General features: G+C 38.2%; 2 protein-coding genes across 2 annotated transcripts in view; both read right to left on the reverse strand.

Moving 5' to 3' along the window:
- Positions 1-3920: 3920 nt before the first annotated feature.
- LOC122060514 (NDR1/HIN1-like protein 6) lies at positions 3921-5010 on the reverse strand. The gene has a single exon (XM_042623619.1). It carries the CDS (start codon positions 4930-4932, stop codon positions 4192-4194), a length of 741 nt encoding a protein of 246 aa, XP_042479553.1. The 5' UTR covers positions 4933-5010; the 3' UTR covers positions 3921-4191.
- Positions 5011-8063: 3053 nt separating this feature from the next.
- LOC122061456 (alcohol dehydrogenase-like 6) overlaps positions 8064-13662 on the reverse strand; it is a 14456-nt gene continuing 8857 nt past the window's right edge. The window contains exons 10-11 of the mRNA XM_042624718.1: positions 12481-12608; positions 8064-8478 (exon numbers count right to left, since the gene is read on the reverse strand). Of these exons, the coding sequence (XP_042480652.1) occupies positions 12492-12608 (117 nt within the window). The 3' untranslated portion in view covers positions 8064-8478; positions 12481-12491. The remainder of the gene's footprint in view (positions 8479-12480; positions 12609-13662) is intronic.

Consider the following 13662-nt stretch of genomic DNA (forward strand, 5'->3'; position numbering starts at 1 on the left):
TTTTTGTCTGCATGAATTGATGCGGAGACCTGTGTTTTTGGTAAACAGTCGCCCGGGCCTGGTCACTGCGACCCCCTTTGTGAGGAGGCACCCCTTAGGTGATTGGAAATGGAGTAGGCACGTAGTGTACTCACTTCAGGAAAAGCCTCAATCACAAAAAGGAACTGGAAACTATGCCATCCGTTTACACGAACGTAATGGAACCTGCCATAAAGGGGTACCTTGCAGGTGCTCAATGGATCCTCCCTATAGGAGTTCTAGGTCATATTGAGCATTAACGTTAGGACCAGATTCTGCTATGATGATTTGACAATGTCACCTAATAACTTGACCCAACTCTCTGAACATGAGACATAATATGACTTGCAAATCACAAATGACCTTGGCAAATATAGTAATATTCAACATGATTGGGAATAGCTCCCATGGCCTGTCCTGAAATCTTTGTGAGGGAGAAGATCAATGATAGCTTTGCAGTTTGGTTGTGTCTAATCTTCTCGATATAAAGCTTGCTGGCTATTTAAACCCCATTTCAGGTTGCGCTGACATCTGTAAGCTGAGTGTTCCAACATAACCAGAAACAGGGTTGAATTAGCCTGCAAACTGACTTGCGAAGATTGAGATATTGAGATACAATTCGACTGCAAAGCTATCACTGATATTTTGCTTTGGGATTTCACATATTGGCCATGGAGGTTATTCCTAATCCTTTTTTATGTTAATATATCATCAGGTCATTTGTGTTGCAGGTTCTGTCATGTCTCCCACACAGTTATTTGGGAAGCTCACTTGTGTCAGTCAGAACAAGTCAAGTGGATCCTGAGCTGATTCCATTGCCTTGTGTTTAGCCAATTACACAGCAGAATTGGCTGGGAATAGCATGCTGGTCTAATCTTCTGTGTGTTCCTGTCCTGTACTTGTTATGTCTGAATTAGTTTGATCTAATCTTCTGTGTGTTCCACCCGAGCAAGTAGCAGAAACTATGTTATTGGGGAGAAGTTTTCCTTCACTGCATGGTGAACTTTATTGCGCAAAGGGTCGAGAGACCTCCTCTCAACCCCCACCCCTCCCGATTGGCCAGATGGGCCATAGTTAATGGATTCTTGTTCACTGTGAATCTGTGATCCTAGACTATGTTTGATTGCAAGGATGCAAAGGAAAATTAAAAGGAAGAAAAAGTGAATTTTTAAATTTAAAAAAGAATTTTTTGTAATCATTACACATGGAATCAAACATAGTCTAAATTCACTTCCCAACCCTTTAAAAGTGAATTAAAACTAAACTTATCATAGGACCAGACGCTTCTAGAAGAACAAACTAAATAAAAGACTAATTGTGCTTACTTCTGAAGTATACTCCAAGTGATCACCAAAATTAAAACTTAAAAACTAAAAGAAACTAGAAAGAAGATGTGGAATCCATTAATAAAGTCGTTTATTCCCCATGGAAGAATAATATATATTTGTTTTCCAGTTGGCTTCTCAAGGATGAAAGGCCCCACATCATGTATGATGCATGTATGATAGCGTCGCTTCCTAAGTAATGAGGATTGACTTTTTGACTTTTATGTTTTTGGTAGAATGGGAATTTATTTCTATCCACGAGGAAGAGAAGAACAGAAGAGAAAAAGTGAAATCCCAAGTTTCTTTTTCTTGTTTTGTGTCTGATTGGCCTCTTTACAACCACCCTCAGTTGGAGAAAATCTGAATCCTGAACTTTGATTTTTCTTTTAACAACTATTCTTCAATTCCTTTGTGGATATAGCGAGTCTGGATCAACTCCTTGTACATGGAGAATAGCGATTTTTCACATATGGTGACATGTGTACTCTTAATATAGTATGGAAATGGATTTGGATCTTTTCAAACGATTTTCCCTCCAACCTCTTGTATGGATGAAACCCAGAATTTAAAGACACACAGCCCCATACATGCATGTGAGATATTGAAGAGTAGGATCTCAAATCCTATGGAGAGGCATTTGTGGAAGATAAATGACACTCTTGATTTACCAGGGTTAATAGCCTCCATTTTCTTTTCGACTTAGGCTCCGTTTGGAATCGTTCTAAAAAAACATTTTTGGAGTTTTTTCGTTCTATTGGAACGAAAAAACGGAATCTTCTGTTTGGCGCATTTATGGTCAATTTCTGTTTTTTTGGAACAAAAAGTGAAAAAAAAACTGAAAAAACGAGATTGGACGGAACTCCATTTTGGAGATCCGTCTTCCCAGTTTCGTTCCATTTTACAAAAAAAAAAAAAAAAGTTCCTGATAAAAATCTAAAATTTTGAAACACCATTTTTTCGTTTAAAAATTGTATTTTGACAAAGAAACTGAAATTTTCATTTTTGACACGAAACGGCGTTTCTAGAACAGAAACGATACCAAACGGGCTCTTGCTATTGTATTATTATGACTTTTAGGGTTTACTGCGATTCAAAGTGCATGAAAGTCCTTGGCTTCTTCAGTCATGTGTTTCTAGGAAATCTATATTCCCATTGCTTTATGGAGTTTCTTTCACATGCTTACTAAAATTTAGGGTTTTGTAGGTTGGGAAACATTCCTGCTTTCTTATGCTTAATGGGGGTTTGGAGTTATTTTTTAGGGTTCTAAGCATATGGATTGAGAAATTGAGAATATTTAGTTTGTGTAAAATGAAAATATATTAAAAGAAAAAAAAATTAAAATACAACATCAAAATCAAAATAAGAACTCTTTTTCTTTGGTAAAGATAAGAGATTTGAACGTTATGTTTTTTTTTTCAAAACAGAGATTTGAACGTTATGTTTATTTTTTTTTAAACAGAGATTTGAACTTTTGATCAATATAAATTAATAGACCGCGGAAGCTTCTTTTCCTTGGGATTTGTTAGTACCATATTAATTATTATTTAATTATAATATATCAACGTCACGTTTGGTAATGAACTCTTTGAATCTTTTTTTAACGGAAACTAAAATTTATTCAAAGAAATCAAGGTTTCCCAACAAAGTCAAGTTTACAAGGAAAGGAGGCCGATGTATCCACCAAACACGTGACTGATTCAGAGAAGAAGCACCCCCAGCTAAAAACAGTATGTTCACACTTGGATGTGCCTGCCACACAACTAGCTTTCATCCTATTTATTGGGATATAGGTAGAGTTGTATTTGTTGCAGTTTAATTTAGAAAATACTGGTGCAGGCGCCATGAAAGAATAGTGGTCCCATTTACTTGTAAGCGGACCATGAGAGTCGTAAGGGGGGTAGGAGGCCCCCCTGCTTAGCGGGGGTGTAACCCCGCTCGCATTTTTTATTTGAGGGCAGTTTTTTACTTTCTGGTATTAGGATTTTTCGATATATATTTGTAGCGAGAGTTACTTTCTCTATAAGCAATTCTGAGAGCTATGAGGATGAGCACTATAACCCTCTTCTCCATTGACAGAAAAACTTAATCTCATCTCACGGAGGACATAAGTAATTTTTCTGAACCTTGTAAACTTGTGTGCATTGTTTGTTCTTGTTTTATCACTACTTTCTACATTGCTTTTAGGGTTGCATTTCTACAGAGTTTGCATTGAAAGCATCGACTAGTTGAAGTTGGTGTCTGGAGATCTGAGAATCGACTCCAATCATGGGAAGAAGAACACTACTCATCTAGCGTTTGCCACTTCTAGGTACAACCCCTGTTTTTAGGTGACTATGAAAAAAAAAAGGATTGTATGGGAAATACTGACAGGTAGCGTTTCTCTACCCAACATGAATGATTCATAGTAATTAAAGGTTTGGTCTATTCCTACAGATTAAAATTGAAAAAAAAAAAAAAGGAAAAGAAGAAATAAAAGAAAAAGAAAGAAGCAAAACTGTAGTAAATCTTAACACTGCAACACCATGAGCCAAATTTCCAATCCCTCATTAATCTCATTAATTATAATATACCAGAAGAAATGAATTCAAAGAGTATATAGTAAATGAAAGGGAAGCATGCCTAACCTCCTCTTCCTTGGGGAAAATAAAAATTCCCTCGAATCTAAAATGCCATGACAGAACAAATAGGGGGAAAAAATGAATACAAGAAGAAATAAAAGTATATGAATCGAGTTTTCCTAAGGCCATGGTGAACGGAAATCCATTCACGGGTCCCATCTGAGCCACTCAAGGGGAAAGGGTCTCGTTCCCTTCCATCGCGCGGTGAAGGAAAACTTCACCCTAAAAATTTAAAACTTAAATTTCAATTTACAGCTACTACTTTTAATACTAATCGAATAATTCTCACTCAAGCTATTGACCACCACATTGCATCTTACACGAGGCTTCATCTTCATCAGCTTCAATGATCCAAGCTTAATCCTAACTGGCACTTTAGCATCAAGAACCAATGGAATGCTACCTGTCTGTTGTTGCTGATTTAATTCCTGCAAAATAGTAGTTCCATCTTGAATCTGACCATTTAATTCCAAATCAAGTATAGTTGTATTCTGGTGACCCTGATAGAATACTGGCAAAGACCCTTGACATAGCTTTGTGGTTGTGTACCAAGCAGTAAGATTGCTCCCATCTTCATAATAAATTCCAATTTTCTTGTTGGGATTATAAGCCTTAAGCCTGATGATGAACTTAGCAGAGACACTCAAATCATTGTTTATAGAGAACTTACTAATGGTTAAACGATCTATAGTGTAAGATGGAACCTTTGGTTGGAAGACTAGATAGAGTATACCAACCACAGCTGCAATGATAATCACCAAAAGTATAAGAATACTAATTGTCCAACACAAACACCTGCAACAACTCCTCCTCCTCTTCTTTGATTGCACCACCACTACCGGCGGCGGTGGGTATTGCTGGACGGCGGGATCACCTTTTTCTGATACAGTTGAACCCTCTGGTACTAATGGCACCGTCGGCGGCGCTTCGGGATCCACGACGGGATGTATTTTTGGATGCACTTCTGCCATTGCTAAGCTTTCTCTTCCTCTTTCTCTAATGTAACAGTACTATAGAGGACTAGAAGGAGAGACCTTCAAATGTAAGGCTTTGGTGGTTAGTGGTTACCCTTTCTTTGTAAGATTATATAGTTTGATGTGTTGGTTCTTATGGAAGACTTTAAAGACTTGTGAGTTGTGAAGGCTTTGGTGGTTTCTTTAAGTTGCCTTGTTTGACTATAGGGTTGATGTGTCTCTTAAGGAAATAATTGTGACATGTGAAAGTGCGTAGCCTTATAAGAATCGTCCAAAGAATGAAGGATATATGGGTAGTTTAACTAATAAAGTTTTCTACACGGCTAACACCATGCGTGTGAATGAAAAGAAAAAGGACCAGTTTGTTATAAATTTTCAAATTTGCTTCTTCTATATTCTATACTCTATAATCTATATTAAAAGAAACCATGCATGTCACTCCACTTTAAGGGTTGGATGTGTTGACAAGTGGACTTATATGTTGATCTCTTATTGGGTTGTGTTTTTTTTTCTATCTTTTTGACTTGAATATGGCGATGATATTAATCCTCTTCCATTTAGAACAAGGAAAACTCATGCTTTGAACCAAAACCTATGATTTTGTCCTAGGAAAAAAAAGGGGAGGATATAGGATGTGTGAATTTGGAGTTAGTCAATAAATGACAATTGACCACACAAATGGTATTTACTTCGAAAATTGATATATATATTTTTGGGGTCCAGTTCAACCATTGGTAGAAGTTGCGGACATGGGGAAATATCAGGATGTCTTGTATCCAATAGGGGAGAGTTGAACAAGCAATCTCTCCCAAGACTTACGCCACCACTTAACTGCAACAAGTAGCCATCATCACGTAAGAGACCAAATTTGATAGTGATTTGTTCAGATTATTCATCAAAGGGTGTATCCAGTGCACAAGGTTGCTGCCATTATAAGTTCTGGGGAAAATCATAATATACGTAGTTTTATCTTCACTTTAAGGAAAAGCTGTTTCCCTAGCTATTAACTTTCAAAATTATCACATCATCTTTCCATGCGACAACTAATTGTGTAACCTAAAGTTACCTACTAGATTATACGACCAAGAACCTTTTGCAAAGTGGAATGAAGGAAATTGTATTAAATTTCAAATTAAAAAAAAAAAAAAAAGGGCTGAGAGAGATTGGAAGAGTTTTTGTGGAAGATCCGCAACAGCTACCAAGAAAACATGCTCCAAATTTAAAGTCATGGAAATCGGCAGCTAAAGGTAACCTGAAGGGCTGCTTCATACCGGGTTCAATTTACTGACCACAGGTTGACTATATAGGCAATTGATTACATAAGCATTTTGAACCTGTTAGGCAATATACATATGTATTATCATATTCTTTATTCATATCATTTAAGGAATAAAGTTTTCTGGGTGGAAAGGGTCACGCCTAAACAAGGAGGGCATGAATAACCAATGTAGGCTTCTTCGGGTGTGCACACTTATACGTCTGGATGTGGCCCCTGTGTCTTACCCAGGAAACATTTGATCATTATTAAATATGTTGAGGGTACATATATAGGAATTTTACAAACTAAGAAAATTGTACCAAATCCTTATGCCGGCTCCTCCTCCATGACCCTCTTTATCTCTCTCCCCCTCTATTGCAACTCTTGCAACATCCCTCATTCTCTTTATTATAGGGGTTTTCTTCTTCCTCTAAGGAGCCTTTTTTTTTTTTTTTTTTTTTTTTTAATTTTTGAGGAAGCTAACCCCCAAGAGGAGATTTTGCTGATTCCAAAACCTTAGTTCCATTCAATCTATTGTACTTCAAATATTTATGAGACATGATAACTTCCACTTCAACTCTCATTCCACACAACTACTCATAAGACATTAAAACTAATTCCTGTTTACCCACAAACACTCAAAACACATGCTAACTAGTAAATATTTGACTCAACTACTAAAACCTTGATTCACTTAATGGCTAATAAAGTGATGCAGGGCATAAAAAAAGACAACCATTGGAGCAACCTTGTCCTCAAGGTGGTTCCTCATTTGCAGTTACATATTGGGTCCCACCGCTACTGCGAGCATCATATTCTTCAATTTCAGGCCATGCACCCACAATTAAGTAGATTTTATGCATTTTGCATCAATACTCAAGGGAAGATCTTCATTATAATAATAGCATAAGTCCTTATCTCTTCAGTCTTTTATCTTATTTGTTGGAATGAGCTTCTTTATGTGTAAAGACAAGAGCTTGGTCTCGCTAGTCTGTGCTTGCTGTGGAGTTGGCTTTGTTGCCTTCTATATGTGACTGATATGTCAATAATTTCTCCTCTTCAAATCAGGCCAGCCTTGTTGCCGATAAATTCAAAGGTTGAAACATCTGAACTTCAAGCTTAATCTCATACTTGAGCCCCTCATTCAGCCCTTCTGTGGGATTTGTTATAGCTTCAAACTGATCTTGGTACTCCTGGACAGTTGAGGTTTGCCTTAGCTTTGCAAGAGTAGTTGTTATTGGGTCTTCATACTCGGTAGCTAGGTCCAAAATGTATTTGTAACGCCCGAGTGAAGTATTTCCATCCAACAGAACCATTGTAAGACTCGTCCCTCTAGATGGAAGGAAGCTAATGCACTGGTCAGGTGGGGTCTAATGTAAATGCAGTCACACTTAGCATCCATTGCAGTGATGTTGAAGATGATTCCCTCCCCTGTTTTCTGATATTATATTTGTAAAAGTTGATTTCCCCTATTTCCCTCCCCTTCTAATTCCCCTATTTCCCTCCCCTTCTAACTATTGTCCCTTTTATCCGTACTTTCATTTTGTTCTAAGTTTACCTACACTCACTAATTCCTAAACCCCTTACATCCTCTCCTTTATAATTCTGGTTATATACCAAGTTGCCACTCCCCTTACAAGCCTATAAATATTTACTGTTCTGCCAATACACTCTTAAATTGAGTTTTCTACTGTTCTATCGGGGCCCACAGAGAATCTAAACTTGGTTTCTGAACCCCGGAGGGATTACATCAGGTGGTTTCTGATGAAGGTTTGGATATTGAATGTGCTTCTTAGGTCATTTTTCATCTGCACATGTCTATTGAAGGTAAATAAGTATCATTTTTGCTCTGTAGATATTGCTGCTTCTATTGTATGAAGTTGCATGGAATGCAAATAAATTTATTTTCCAAACTGGACACAAAGAAAAGACTACATACCACTCACAATGAACTACCAAGAACGACCAAAGAAAGGTCTAGTTCCAGTAAAAGGTAAGGTAATTTCAGTATAACATCAAAGAGATCCAAGTGTATTTCAGAAAACTCCAACCACTAGAAACTCACATAGAAATTACAACTGAAATTTCTTAAATAATCACAGGAGATTGCATCTTCTTTGCCCAAGCCCTTCAATGATGATCAATCAAGAAATCCATCATATATAACAATGTGATGGCCTCCTCCAACATTAGTCTCCCCCATAGATAGTTTACCAATTGAACACCTTTTGGCTTGAGAACTAGACATTTTAATTCACTCTTGACAGCATTGAAGATCCTCAAACCTGATCATAGCAAACATATTATATATCTGCTTGGGAACACTAAAGCATGCCTTGGACGCAATAAATGAAAATTCTCTTGTTCAAAATTTCGATTTAATAACCAAGAAACATAAATTTATGTATTCTTTCACAGAATAACAATTAGAAAGATAATAAAATCACAAAAAACATTCTGGAATGAAAGATCGTCACATTTACACCTTCCATTAGAAGAAGGGATGGAATCAGTCAGGTGAGTTGGCGTTTGGTTCATGTAAGATTTGACTCAACCGGAACATGATCTATTTAAGAAACGGCATAGGAAATCTGAGGATAAACATGAGCTGCTATGATCCACCAACACATACATAGCAGGAGACACATTACTTAAACAGGCCGTGTCATGCTGGCATGAATCTGACCTGTTCTAGGTTATAGTGTTAAAAATTTTCGAAGAAGTTGCAATAAGTTGGCTTGAAATCCAGACATCAAGGATGAAAATCAGAAAATGCAAGAGTACATTGGCAGCTTAAACACCTCAATATTGCTGAATGATATTTCGGATAATATCATCCTTTGCCAAGAGATTGTCAGAGTTTGATAGAAAATCCCATTCCCTGGCCGCCCTGCTCAAGATTGATATCCATAAAGTTGTTAGACTCTATCAGGTGGGACTTCATCTCCAAAGTCCTCTCTGGCATGTCCTCCCTCCTAACTTCATCCACTGGGTTCATTCCTGTATTTCCTCTCCCCGTTTCTTTGTCCTTGTCAACGGTTCCTCTACCGGCTATTTCCCCTCCTCTGTCGGTACCAGACAAGGCTACCCTCTCTTTGGGAGTCCTCTCCAAATTCACTCAGTCCTCCACTTACCTCCACATCATCTCCCCTTCCCCAAATGCAAAACCCTCAATCTCACCCACCTCACCTTTGCCGACGATATTATGACCTCCAATGCTGACCTCCATTCCATCCAATCCATCCTTTCCTCCCACCAGCTCTTTGAGGGCTTGTCCAGTGTTCGCATCAATCTTCTCAAATCGGCCTCTTTTTGGTTGGAGTCTCGGATGATGTTACAGCCTCCCTCCTTGGCATTTCTTGATTCTTGCTGCGATCTCTTCCAACCAAATACTTGGGCCTCCCCCTTATCGCTGCCAGGCCAATCCCCATCATTGCACTCCTATGCTTGCTTTCATTTGCAAAAGGCTCCAACTTTGGATGCAAGCTTCTTTCCTACGTGGGTAGGTTGGAGTTAATCAGATCCGTCCTCCAATATTGCTACATTTATTGGTCTGGCTCCTTTTGGATCCCCCAATCCACCTTCAAAGCAGTTGAATCCCTTATGTGCACCTTTCTTTGGAAATGCGTCAATTTGACCAGGTTCCTCCATCCCATTAGATGGTCTTCAATTTGCCACCCTAAGTCCAAAGGGGGTTTGGGTCTTCGTAGAATCCGTGATGTTAACTTACTGGTACTCTTAAGCTCATATGGAAGCTGGTTTCTAAGCAAAACAAGATTTGGGTTTCTTAGGTCTACTCTTCTCTTCCCCATAAAGATTCTCTCGGGACTGTATCCCCCCACTCCGATGCTTCCTCGGTTTGGTGTCACATCCTTAGCCTTCGCCCTATTGCCCTTAGAGCTATCCACTCCACCATTGTGGATGGTCTATCCACTTTCATTTGGATGGACAACTGGCATCCCTTTGGGGTCCTACTCCTAATAGGATCCAGACCGGTCTACTCCTCGGGGCTAGACAAGTGTGCCCTAGTTTCCTCCATCATTTCGAATGGGGCATAGTCCACCCCTGTCTCCCTCTCCCCCTCTCTCCATTGTTTGGCCCTCCCTCCCTCCCCTCTCTTCTCTTTGAGTTGGTGGGGACAAGGTCAACTAGTCTCTTGAGCCTTCTAGCATCTTTAATTCTTCTTCCACTTGGAACTTTCTTCACTCTCTCAACCAACTTGCCTTTGAGTGAAAGATTGTCTGATTCAAAGGCCATATCCCTTGGCATAGCTTCACTGTCTGGAGAGCCCTATTCAACTATCTCCCTAACCAATCTTTCCTCCTCAACTGGCATATCAACGTTCTAAAAATCTGTTGTTTTTGTTGGAATGGGATCTAAGGTACTGAATATCTTTCTTTGGCTGCCCTTTCTCCTCTTTCGATTAGAAAAATGTCCAAAAAAATTGTTGGCCTTGTAGGAGAAGAATTTCACCCCTCTATAGGAAATGGATCTCAGTTGACATGACCTATATTGGATCTTCTATTTGCGACACTGCTAGTAAGCTTGCTTTTTGTGCCACCGTCAACCACATTTGGATGGAACAAAATCTTCAAAGATAGACTTTTAACTCTCGCTCTTTCAACTCGATTTGGAAAGCCATCTACTTTGATGTGAGTTCCGACCTCCACTCGCTTCCTTATTGGTCTGTTGCGTAATTCCCCTAGGAACAAGCTTGTTGTGGCCTCCTAGGGGCTTCCCCCCCTCTCATTTGCCCCCACCCTTTAATGGGTCTGTAGCTTGTTATAGTTGCTGTTTCTTTTTCATTCTTTTCTTTTTCTTTCCCCTCAGGGTTGTATATTCCCTCTTTTTTCTCCTTTTGGTAATGAATTTATTATTCACCAAAAAAAAAAAAAAAAAAAAAAGGTAAATAATTTTTATAATTAAAATGTTTGTAGGTCAAGTAGGTTAGTTTGGACGGGTTACGGACCCTTACCCCAAACACAATCCATTGACAAATGGTTTAGTCATGTCATGACGAATTTTTTTCACTCTAAGCCCAATATCCATATCTCATGTTCATGTTGAGTTAGCAGCAGGCCAAGTTGGAAAATTTGGAAGGAGAGGCTCTTTCTACAAGTGGAAGAAAACAAAATGGTGGTGTGTGACTCTTCTGTTAATGTCAGGAAAGAAAATTAATTTAAACAATTTTAAGATTTCATGAAAAAGAAATCCATTGTAAACAAGGAAAATAATATTTTCACACTGTTGTTCTGTAGCTTGGGTTCCAAGACTTTTTTCAAATGGGGTCGATTTCCTCTCATGGTTTTTCTCTTTGGTGCACTCTCTCATGTAATATTCTCCTTTGGATTAGTGTAGCTTTTGAGGGATCATCTTTGGACGGGGATGTAGCATTTGGTGGGTGAACCACATTACGTTGTTGTTTTCTTTGTGGTTTATTCAACGCTATATTTGGTTATTTGGTTATTTCTCCATACATCTGGTGTTTTCACACACACACACACACAGAGGAGAGAGAGAGAGAGAGAGAGGGTAATAAATTATAGAGTACATAAAGTTTCATACTATAGATATATGAATACACAATTTGAACCAGAAAACCTTTTGATTTCTCAAGAATGGATAGCAATGTCAAAACAAGAATTGAGAACTTCTCCCTTGGTGGGCAGGAAGAAATAAAGAAACAAAGTTTAAGACTCGTGGCATTGTGCTTTGTCTAGTATCCTGTATATATATAAACACATCAGTCCCTCACGAAGTAAATTATGAAACATAAATAAGTAGAAACTGCAAGAGCATATAAAAATATGAGTTTCTGATCACACTCATTGTATCCAAAGAAGGCTTGATTAAAAATCTTGGAGTGTTATTTCTCCATACCCTTGTTGTTCTTGGCACAAGGGTATAGAGTACAACTGAATCCTAATTACAAGGGCTTTGGTCATTTTCCTTTGCAATTTAATAAAGATACAAATGCCAAGGATTAAGGTCCACCAAAAGGGGAAAAAAAAAGAAGAAGATAATTTCCCTCTGAAAAACAAGAAGTAAAAAACAAATGTAGCAAAAAAATTTAAGAAATGTGAGATAATTTATATAGCCAATTATATTGATGACTTCTACCAAAAAAATTATACTGATGAATTTTTAAACTGGAAAAAAAATCACAATTTATTATTTTCAAAAGTTTTCATCAGCTGGATTGGAAACAAAAGGGACAAAGATCATATATTCAACAACCCATATGTACAGATACAGTACTATCTGCTCACGATTAGATCCATCCATACCTTCATAAATATTAGTGTGGCATGTGTATCACACACCGTAAACATTTCCCTTGCCTCATCAGGTCAAATGCCTTGTTTATATCCTCAAATTGTAGATTGTGTGTGATAAACTGATCAATTTGGATTTCCTGCATACCCAAAATTGCAACGATGACTATAGTTTTGTCAGAAAATGAGGAAAAGACCTATTAATAACCTAAGTAATCATTATCTATGGACAGCATCACCGGATTTTGTAAATTTCAACAAGGTCAAGTACAGAATTATACAAACAAATTATACAGATTGCAACAATGACTGATGTTTCTCCCAATCCTTCCGCAAACTGTTCTCTTGAACTAATTGTGCCACAGTTGAGCATTTCTGTCCAATTGCTACATAGACACAATACAATGTGTCACTCTCAAAGGTGCCCCTTGAGTTCATTTGCTTTTGGTTTAATATGGTATCGATAGCAATATCTGTTTTTCCAGTTTGTCGGTCCCCAATTATAAGTTCTCATTGACCACAGCCTATAGGAACCAAACTATCTACTGCTTTTAACCCTGTTTGCAATTGCTTGTGCACAGATTTACGTTCAATAATCCCAAGGGCTTTCACTTCAACACATCTTCATTTGTGATCGTTTAGAGCCCCTCTTCCATCAATAAGTACTCCCTAAGTCTCCTCCTACTAATGTTTGAAGGGCATATCGCTGACATGTTTGAAAGGGATATTGCTAAAAGGGGGCCACCTAGCAATCCTGTTACAAGCGGTGGTATATGTATTCCCACTTATTTGAGGTTCGTAGATACTCTGGTTTTAAGGAAAAATATGGACATATAAACTAAGTGACATCCAACAGAAGCCTAGGCTCAAAAAGAGAGAGAAGAGGCATCTGACTCATAAGCGTCATTCTTTCTTCTTATTCTCTCTCTCGTGTCCTGGAGTCTGGTACCAACTAGAACCAGCAGGATTTGTAGCTGGTCATACCCCAGTAATTCCTTTGGTTACAGACCCAATGGTTATGGGCCATGGTCTCCTGATAGTTCATCTTCTTTACGCAGAGTGAGTCATTTTATCCTGGGTTCTGGGGTTTTGTTTCTAATAGACCACAAAGTCATCAATTTGGAAGATTACGGGATCAACTTCATTTGGGAATGAAGATACATATTTGTTCTTTCTTCTTTCTTTTTTTTTTTT

This window comes from Macadamia integrifolia, chromosome 14, assembly GCF_013358625.1.
Source record: "Macadamia integrifolia cultivar HAES 741 chromosome 14, SCU_Mint_v3, whole genome shotgun sequence".
Lineage (NCBI taxonomy): Eukaryota > Viridiplantae > Streptophyta > Magnoliopsida > Proteales > Proteaceae > Macadamia > Macadamia integrifolia.

Excerpts from the sequence above, each read along its gene's own strand:
- LOC122060514 (XM_042623619.1), bottom strand. The coding sequence starts at position 4,932 with ATGGCAGAAGTGCATCCAAAAATACATCCCGTCGTGGATCCCGAAGCG.